The sequence below is a fragment of the Prionailurus viverrinus genome, chromosome C1, assembly GCF_022837055.1.
Source record: "Prionailurus viverrinus isolate Anna chromosome C1, UM_Priviv_1.0, whole genome shotgun sequence".
Taxonomy (NCBI): domain Eukaryota; kingdom Metazoa; phylum Chordata; class Mammalia; order Carnivora; family Felidae; genus Prionailurus; species Prionailurus viverrinus.
In genome coordinates, this window is record NC_062568.1 from 187,497,594 (window position 1) to 187,508,050 (window position 10,457).

Here is a 10,457-nt window from a genome sequence, read left to right on the forward strand (position 1 = left end):
TTTAAAAATATTTCAACTAGGGCACCTGGGTGGCTCAGTTAAGCATCTGACTCTTGATTTCAGCTCAGGTCATGATCTCACAGTTCATGGGTTTAAGCCCAACACAGGGCTCTGCACTGACAGTGTAGAGCCTGCTTGGGATTCTCTCTCTCCCCTCTCTCTCTGCCCCTACCCTGCTCTCTCTCAAAATGAATAAACTTGAAAAATTAAAATATTAAAAATAAATAATTTTTAAAAATTTAATAAAAATTACATAAAATTATCTCAATAAAAAAAGAGGCAGGGGCACATGGGTGGCTCAGTCAGTTTAGCAACCAACTTCAGCTCAGGTCATGATCTCACGGTTCATGAGACCCTCTGTCCCCCTCTCTCTGCTCTTCCCCCATTTATGCTTTCTCTCTCTCAAAAATACACATTAAAGGGGCACCTGGGTGGCTTGGTCGGTTAAGCATCCGACTTCGGCTCAGGTCATGATCTCACGGTCCGTGAGTTCGAGCCCCGCGTCAGGCTCTGTGCTGACAGCTCAAAGCCTGGAGCCTGTTTCAGATTCTGTGTCTCCCTCTCTCTTTGCCCCTCCCCTGTTCATGCTCTCTCTCTGTCTCAAAAATAAATAAAATCGTTAAAAAAAAATTTTAAAAAAAATACACATTGAAAAAAAGTTGGATGACACAGGAATAGCAAAATGTTGATAACTGTTCAGTTGTCAAAGCGGAGTAATAGGAATATGGGGTTTCATTATACCAATCTATATTTTATATTCTATATTAATATCAAATTATGAAACAGAATAAAAGGGTTTTGTTTTTGTTTTTTGTTTGGTTTTTTGTTTTGTTTTGTTTTTTGCCTGTAAATGTGCAGTATGCATGTGATGGCATATATATATGTGTGTATATATACATATATGTGTGTATGCATATATGCATATATATGTATATGTGTATGTATATATATGTAACTTAAAACATCTTAAACCAACACGTTAGGAGATGTAAAGAAAGATAAACACATATGATCCTTGGCCTCCAAGAGTAGTCCATGTTCGATAGAAAAGGGTTGTTCAGGTACTATCTTTGGTCAAGGAAGGTAGATAACTTAAGCTTCCAGGAGGCCAGAAAAATAATAAGAATGAAATTAAAATACCACTATGCATATTCCCTAAGTATAAATGTGTGTGGGTGTTATTATCCCAATATTGCTCAACACCAGAGATTGTACCATAACCTGACTTTGAGAAGCCCATGCTCTATTAGATTGAGGCATATGAAAATGCATTTTTGGCTCTTTGAGAAAGACATGGTCACAGCTACAACGGAGCTCCAGACACCCACCTCCTGTTCCTGACTCACCACTGCTCACTTCTGCCCAAGAACAAGTCAGTCAGGAAGCCACGCCACAGCCATGGCTTTTCAAGACACCGGGAAGACACATGGAACCAGAAGTGGCAATTCACTGAATCAGAATCACTCTAACCAGCTGCAATGTAAAATCTTTGGAGAAGGTATGTGCTGACTTGATTAGAGGTGCAAAGGAAAAGAATCTAAAAGTGAAAGGACAAGTTCGGATGCCTACCAAGACCCTGAGAATCACTACAAGAAAAACTCTTTGTAGTAAAGGTTCTAAGACTTGTGTCTGGGGGCGCCTGGGTGGCTCAGTCAGTTGAGCATCCAACTTCGGCTCAGGTCATGATCTCACAGTTCGTGAGTTCGAGCCCGTCATCGGGCTCTGTGCTGACAGCTCAGAGCCTGGAGCCTGCTTCTGCTTCTGTGTCTCCCTCTTTCTCTGCCCCTAACCCACTCACATTCTGTCTCTGTCTCTCTCAAAAATAAATATTTAAAAAAAAAAAAAAAAAAAGACTTGTATCTGTTTTCAGATGAGAATCCACAAGCGACTCACTGATTTGCACACAGTGCTTCTGAGATTATTAAAGCAGATTACTTCCATCAGTATTAAGCCAGGCGGTGAGGTTGAAGTCACCATTGTAGATGCTTAAATCAACCTTTTTAATAAAGTGATTATTCGTTGTTTGAAAAAAAAGAAAATGTGTTTTTGTAAGTCAAATGGTCAAATATTAGCAATTTCATATAGTTCAACCTAATACTATAATGCTCTCCTTTCTCTTTCCTTTACTAAAATAATTATAGTTAATGCACAGTAAAATAATCAGAATATTTAACGGAAATGTTATTCTTCTTTAAAGAGTGGTTGATCTAATGTAGAATTCAAAAATATCCACTAAATACCATAGAAATTGCAATTTTACATTTATCTCCTTATACTGTCTTTAGCAAATAAGAAATAAGTCCATATTCAAAGGAAGCACAAACTTTAAATATATCATAGTTTTAAAATATTTAGTGTCTACTTTATTAAAAATAAACTTGTGAGTTGTGAAGATATGTTTTAAGGTTACCTCAAACTGGAATGTATTTCGATGCTTCCTGAGAAGTAGTTTATACATCAATTTAAATATAATTCAATTGATTTTAATCATCAAAAATTCCACATAATGAATTCAGTACCTAGACCATTTTACACATATTATTATATACATGTATTCTATGTTACATATATTACATTTAATTAGTAGACATATTAACTCTTACATGTTGTTATAATAAATTCTAACCTAAACTTTATCAAACAGTATAATTTTTCACGTAGTACTTGATACTGGTTTAACTTATTATATTAGGACCCTGAGCAAAAAAACCCCAGAAAACAAAAAACAACTCTTTGCCCCAGTTTCTTCATTTATAAAATGGGACAGTAACAGTGACCACTGTTTATGGAATTGGAATTGATAAGGACTGGAGGATATATTACATAGAAAATAATCAGAATAATGACTAGAACTTAAATGTCTATAAATATCAAGTATTATTTATAGAAACCTCTGCTAGTTATAAGATGGGCACTGTGAAAACAATTCACTAGATTGGGCTCTTCAAATGCTCTCTATACAGAACCAATGCATTCTTCAAGCAGATACTTTACATTCTAGACACGTGAACTGCAAATATTTTTAATAATACATACCGCTGTGATTTTTTTCTTTTATTTATTTTTTTTAATTTTTTTTTCAATGTTTATTTATTTTTGGGACAGAGAGAGACAGAGCATGAACGGGGGAGGGGCAGAGAGAGAGGGAGACACAGAATCGGGAACAGGTTCCAGGCTCTGAGCCATCAGCCCAGAGCCTGACGCGGGGCTTGAACTCACGGACCGCGAGATCGTGACCTGGCTGAAAACGGACGCTTAACCGACTGCGCCACCCAGGCACCCCAGTGATTTTTTTCTTTTAATGTTTATTTATCTTTGACAAAGAGAGCAAGCAAGCAAGTGCAAGCGGGAAAAGGGGCAGAGATGGAGGGAAACAGAGAATCCAAAGCATGCGCCGTGCTGAGAGCAAAGAGCCCGACATGGGGCTCAAACCCACAAACTGGGAGTTCATGACTTGAACCAAAGTCAGACGCTTAACTGACTGAGCCACCAGGCTCTCCTGTGACATCATGCTTTTGTGCTTTTAAGTAAAACATTTAGCAAAAAGACAAAAGATAAAAAGTTCATCAAGGAACTAAGAAGGATCAACCTTTTGCAATTATTGCAAATATTTAATAAAATATTAAAATAACAGAAATCCAAAACAAAACTCCATAATCCCATCACGTGATAAAATCAATGTTTTCATTTGTTCATATTATTTTCTATTCCTTGTCTATACACATGTTCAGTGTTTACATATTTACAATAATAATATGGATAGCATTTTACAGTCTACATTTTCACTTAATATTATACCATGAGTATTTTCCATTTTGCAAAAATCTTCCCCTATTCTCCCTTTCCCTTATCTCAAACCCTTGAAGATAATCAACGGTAACATGTAGCCTGAAATGTATCCTCCACAACTTTCTCCAAGCTCAAACATATATACACATGTATGTAGGGAGGGGAAAATGGTCAGTTTTTACAAAAATTGAAGCATACTACTTCTACATATGTTTATCTTTAAGTATACCAAACATATATGTCCCAAATTAAATATACAGAGAAGTTTAAGAACGGATACAACTTACTAGACCACTTAATAACATATACATTTACAAAAATCATCATTCTGTATGTAAACTCTGAAAAGATATAGGGGGGCACCTGGGTGGCTCAGTCAGTTGAACATCCGACTTCAGCTCAGGTCATGATCTCGCGGCTTGTGAGTTCAAGCCCCGCAACCCCTGCGACGGGCTCAGTGCTGACAGCTCAGAGCCTGGAGCCTGCTTCTGATTCTGTCTCCCTGGCTCTCTGCCCCTCCCCCACTCACACTCCGTCTCTCTCTCTCTCTCCTTCAAAGATAAACATAAAAAAATATATATACAGGGATTTCACACAAAAAATATGGCCACCAGATTTAGATTGCCTGCTTCATAGGTTTACTATAATAGCCACATATAAAATAATTCCACTATTTACAACAAACCTACCTAATGAATTTTAAAACTTATTTAAGAAAATAAAAATTTTGTAATCTTAAAAAAAATTCATAAACATTATCTCAAAAATATCCTAACTTTAAAATGAGAAAGAGTGTATGTGTATATAATACTGGCCATCATGTGAACTTGTTCTTAGCACAGATGATAGATGGATATAGTGCCGACACACCCACATACTCAGCTTCCCCAAGTTCACAAATTGAGAGACTGGCATTCCAATATAGTCAGAATACAATCGAATCAACCTTATCTAATGAATACCTATTGTTCTAATTGCCCACAAGCATAAAAGACACCAGGCAGGCTTACACAAAACTTAAGGTTGTTTACACTCTTCCATGTAACCAAAATCCCGATCAGAAGATCCCTAAATCTGGATCCATAGGAGAGAATTACTGAGTATAAAGATGGTATGAAACATTTACGAAAGCTTCCAAAATTACAAAACAGATAACTTGGTACCCACGCCATACACACTCTAACAACTGAACTTTCTTACCAAAAACCAAGTCTTTTGAGTTCTATTATGTGGAAGTCTTGGGTGTTGGAGATGCAAAATGCTGTACAATGGTCCCTCCTCTAAAGGAGTTGGCAATTTAGCAGGAGAGCCAGAATGTATTATTCTAGCTGACCATAAATACCATAGCATAATGCATAGCATAAGGTACATCAACTAACATAGGTGCTTGTGACTTGTGACTTAGGATTATAAAAGTCAAAGCAGTATCATAAATATAATACCATGTCATATCAATGCAATTTGAGATGAAATAACCTAAATTTATTACTTAGGCCTGTGCAATTTTTTTTTAGCTACCTCAAAGCAAACAACCAAATTATTTAAAAAGATCTTGTACTTTTGCACATAGTTCTCACTAACCTGTTTAGAATATACATATGGAATCCATATGGAGTTTAGCATACACCAAAAAGTGAGTGAAAAAAAAAAAAAAGTGCATATACCATGTGTACAGTTCGGGATAACCCTACTGAACATTTTGTTTTGATATCAAAACAAAATGGATGGGCACCTGGCCGGCTCAGTCGGTAGAGCAAGTGACTCTTGCTCTCAAGGGCCATGATTCTGAGCCCCACATTGGGTGTAGAGATTACTTAAAAAAAAAAAAAAAAATTAAATAACAACTTTAAAATGGATTATGGAATCTAAAAAATAATGAATGTAACCTTCCTCCACAATGAAATTGGTAAAATAATGGTAAAACCTGTGGAAGCGCTACATATATTACATATTGAAAAATAATAATTTAGATTACCACCAGTGCAGCACCGTTTAAGCATATTAGAAGAGCAAGAAGTATTTAAAATCCAGTTGGAATTGTTACCAAAGCACGCAGATGTTTTTCTAGAACATTCCATCTTATAAGGTGAATGACAACAGCAATAATAGCAACTGGATTCAGCAATGTCCTTGAAAGAACATTACACAACTAAAGTAATTTACCCTATATATTTTAATGGTGGATCACATGCCATCTGCCTTCACTCAAATATGAGGATCGACTTTAAAATTGACTCACAACTGGAAGAGTAATTTAAGATTTCAAGACATGCATTCTATACCCAATATTTACATTCAATGTACTACTTGGTACACTATCATTATACAGCTTAACTTGTTCTCTAGCTATGACTTATTGCATGAAGAGCTAAACTTTTATAAACCTAAGACTGTCAACATTAAATTGTAATTACTCCAAATACGACAATGAAATGCATTAAAATAACTGATATAAGGATAAAGGACTAAATAGATGAATAAATATGTAATAAAACCAGTAAAATGTCAATAGAACAATCTAAGTAGTGGGTATATGAACGCCACCTGTAAAATTTTTCAATTTTGCTGTGTAGTTGAAAATATTTCCTAATAAATTGTTGGAAAAAAACTATTCGACACTTCTTTGGCTATTTATAATTTAAGCTTTTAAGGAAAGAAACATAGATTGGCAACCTACACAAGTACTGTAGTTGGGACAAACCTGAATTCAAATCCAAACTCAACCTCTTAAATAGCTATCAGATCTTAATTACTTAACCTCTCTATATTTCTCTATAAGCCTATATTTCCTCACCTGCAAAATGGGTTTTACATAGCTAATGGAAAGGTAAATTCTTCCTAAAAAGCACAATGCCAGACACATAGTAAGCACTCAAATGACTATCCCTAATATCATCAAGAGATTGCTAACTCTGCTAAATCAAAAAAGGCACTATCAGTAAAAATCTAGTAATTTTTTACGTAATTGACTTAACACTAACTTGATCATTTTGTGATCATTCCCAAAAGCAAGATTCCTGATAAGAAACTTACTGCTCAACATGCTAAGGGGGGGGGGGGGGGGGGGATGGGTAGGAAGTAAAAAAAAAAAAAAATCTGAAAAATATTGCTCAATCGATAGTACAGTATCGTTCTCCGTCTGAAAAAAAAAACATTAAGAATTAAATAAAAGTTTCAAGACAAACTTTAAAAGCACTCAACAACTCCTATGCAGAACTGGCTTCACCTCTGCAGGTTGGTTGGGTGCATTCCTGTTATGACAAAACTTGTCATACTCTTCCACGTTCCTAATTGTTGGTAAAGAGGCTAGACTAGAACATGACATTTAGAGTTGCCAAAATCTTTCTCCTAAATCAGGACATGCCAACGACCCCACTTCTTCACAGGTAAGAGCACCACCTCCACCTTAGTCTTGATAACGGTTATGGGGGGGGGGGGAGGGGAAAGGAGGCAGGAGCATGAATTCGCGACGGTGTTACTTAAGAACCCTCCAGGTTATTCCTCTTGAGACCCGTCCACGACTTATTCCCGCCACCACCACCCCCACCTGACCTCTCCCCAGTTAAACTTCCAGACTCTGATTTACTAAAGATGCACTTAACAATCTGACACCTTCCCTCCCCTGGCCCAGATAAGCCACCCCCAATGCAGGAAAAATAAAAAAAGCAAACAACCCCCCGCCCCTCCCCCTCCTAACCAGCAGCAAATCTTTGTCCCACCTGCCGAAGGACCACTCTCCAGCACGCTCCAGACCCAAGGTTGCCTCAGTCCTGCCCGCAGCCTCTCTCCAACGGGGCCTCCGCGACCCCTCCACGAGCCTGCGCTTGGCCCATTCCCGGCCCCGGGACGCGGCTCCCGCCCCGCCCCCCGCCGCCCGCCGCCCGCCGCCCGAGTTCTGCCTCACCTCACCTACCCTCTTTCGGGGGCCGGACTCCACCTCTCTCTCCGCCATGTTGGGCCCCGCTCGGAACCGCTGCGGCTCCCGGCGCGGTGGCGGCGGAACCTCTCGGGCCCCCGGCCCCCGCCCACACTGCAGGCACGGCCGCCTCGCGGCAGCTTCCCCGGACCCAACCGGGCCCGGCGCTGAGAGTGGGGAGGGGGCGGATGCCGTGCGCCGGGTCTGAGATCCTGAGATCCCACGGGTGCGCGCGTGGGCGGTAGGGCCTGCCCGGGAAAAGGGGGGGCCGGGACTCGGGGGGTTAATGGCCTCCAAGGGGCCCCGTGAGTAGGATTATTTTCTCTCAGAGAAATTCCTCCGCCTGCGGTTTCTTAAAGGGATCACCAAACCAGCCCCTTGCGCGCGCCCCAGTTGCGCAGGCGCACCTTAAGCCCCTCCTTCCTTTCCCACCAAGCCCCCGGTCCTGAGCGTGCGCTGTGAGTGGCCAAGGGTAGGCCAAATCCTGCAAGTCTCTTTGCTGCCAGCAGCTGCTCCCACCACTCAACTATGGCCGCTGCCTTAAAGGGACCATGATGCAGTGATGAAGGAGGAATGAAAGAAATTAATGAAAGGACTGTCTGGAGAGTTGGGTGAAATGTCAGTGAGGGGTCCAGATCACCATCTTACATCTGACTGCGGAGATACCATTGTATAGGGGAAATGATGGTGAACTGAAGTTCCCAGTGGACCTCTGAACATGAAGAATCCCAACCAATGAGGAAACAAGCCAGTCATCCCAAAGAGACCCAGCTTTCCTTCCTTTAGACAGCCAGATCTGAAGCCCAGAGCATAGACTATTAAGGGCCAACTCTGACAGCCTAACCTCAAAATTAGATCCTATAGTGATTTTGAAGACCGAACCAACAACTGGAGATAATTTCCTCTATAGTAATTTGTCCTTAGAATATCTAAATCGAGAAGGATCTCAGAAAGCATCTACTCCAATACTCCCAATGGTAAAATAGCAGCCTAGTCCAGAAAGTAATTTGCCCCAAGGCACCTAAATGCTGGTGTGAAATTAGAATCAAGATTTGAGTGACAGCCTCCCAGGCTTTTCAATACACCAAACAGTTTTCAAAGCAAAAGATAAATCAGCTTTCATCTAGAAGATCAGAAATGAAAGTTCCATGATGTTTCAAGAATACTGTAATTCTTCTCTGAAGATGGGTGATGATTTGCAGGTATTGTATGTCCTCATTCACCTCCATTGAAGGAGCTTTGAGGATCTGACTTAAAGGATGTCATCTTATTTCCAAGCAGAAAACTGGGAAGTAGATTTGGGTCTATCTTGCCCTAAAACAGAAACTGAGGAAGACTGAAGAGAATGGAGGCTTGATTTAGTCCCCTTCGTACAGTTCCCTAGCCTCAGGTGGAGAAAAATTGCTCTAATGGAGTTCATGATAGCTGAGAGACAATCAGGTAAATACAAAGAAGTTGCCTCCTGAAGGTCATTCCCACCCAGCAAGAAACATTGAAATGCAAATGAACAATTCCTAAAGTCACAGGATAAAAAGAGACCATTTGTGACTTTTGCATGTCACTTGGTAGCTGTTTTGAAACTGAGAAGTTTCTTAATCTGTCACATTTTGCTGAAAACTGTGGAATCACTGGAAGTATCCATGTTTGTCCTTGCTTAGGCCTCTTCACTTCTGCGTAGGAAAGAGGAAAGGACAAAAGAATGTATATTTCAGATGGAATTTTTAAAACATGTCAGATCTTTTAGTTCCATGTTTAGAACAAAAAGGAAACCAAAAGAGAAACCAAAAAAAAAGAGATTGTTTTAGAGAATATGGGTACATGAAAGGTCTAGTGGTTTCCACCTGTTTTATTGGCAGTAGAATATTCCCTTCTAATAAAATCTGAGCTTAAAATGGAGTTGCTAAATTTGAAGTAGAGATGGGGAACCCATCCACTCATCCATCCTTCCCCTTGCCCTCTCCTTCTTTCATGACACTTCCCACCATTAGAGAAATGTGGCATTTCTCAAGACACATCTGAAGGCCATTTGATTCAGTCCAACACCACATTTTAAAGATGGAGTCACTGAGGTTCAGAAACTTGTGTGAGATCACACAAACAATTCATAACAGCATCAGGACTGGAACAAGCATATTGACCTCAAGTCTAGCACTGTCTATCATATCAGATTATTTCTGGAAGTATTGGGAATATATTGGGTCTTGAACAATAGACAAGATTTGTGCATTGCAGATAATATACAAGCATATCATGAATGTTCAGTGCTAGCATCCATATAGGAGAAAAGAGAAAACCAACACTTAGTGAGCACTGCAAAGTTGATCATATTATGCTTATTTTACAGAGGGATTTACAGAGGTTAAGTGACAACTACATGGTCATTCAGCAGAGAAGCCAAGCCAGAATCCAAAGGTTTTTTCTTTCTAGCTTATTCCAATATATCATGAACTAGAGGTTACATATTGGTTGCCTTGCAGACAAATCTTCCCCATAGACATGTATTTGGTTTGCATCACATAGAGCTATGTGATCTTGGTCAAGTAACTTGCTCTATGCCTCAGTATCCTCCTCTGTAAAATGCATTCTTGGGAGAATTAGTTAATATCTTTAAATCTCTTAGAACCCTTTGGTTCCTAGCACTAGAAGAGTATATTATTTTATACATTCTACATTTTTAAATTTTTTAATTATTTGCCAACATTTAAAATGGGATCATGTCATGTACAAATCCAATCTTCTGACTTCTCAAAAA

At 39.4% G+C, this 10,457-nt stretch overlaps 1 protein-coding gene across 4 annotated transcripts in view; it reads right to left on the reverse strand.

Moving 5' to 3' along the window:
* The window catches only part of ZMYM4 (zinc finger MYM-type containing 4), a 145,938-nt gene extending 137,850 nt beyond the window's left edge, over window positions 1-8,088 (reverse strand). For 3 of the 4 annotated variants that reach the window (XM_047872017.1, XM_047872021.1, XM_047872018.1), the window contains exon 1: window positions 7,703-8,088. In XM_047872017.1, the coding sequence (XP_047727973.1) occupies window positions 7,703-7,741 (39 nt within the window). In that variant the 5' untranslated portion in view covers window positions 7,742-8,088. Of the gene's footprint in view, window positions 1-7,693 lie in introns of all 4 variants that reach the window. The other variant, XM_047872019.1, reaches the window with a different exon arrangement.
* Window positions 8,089-10,457: the final 2,369 nt, after the last annotated feature.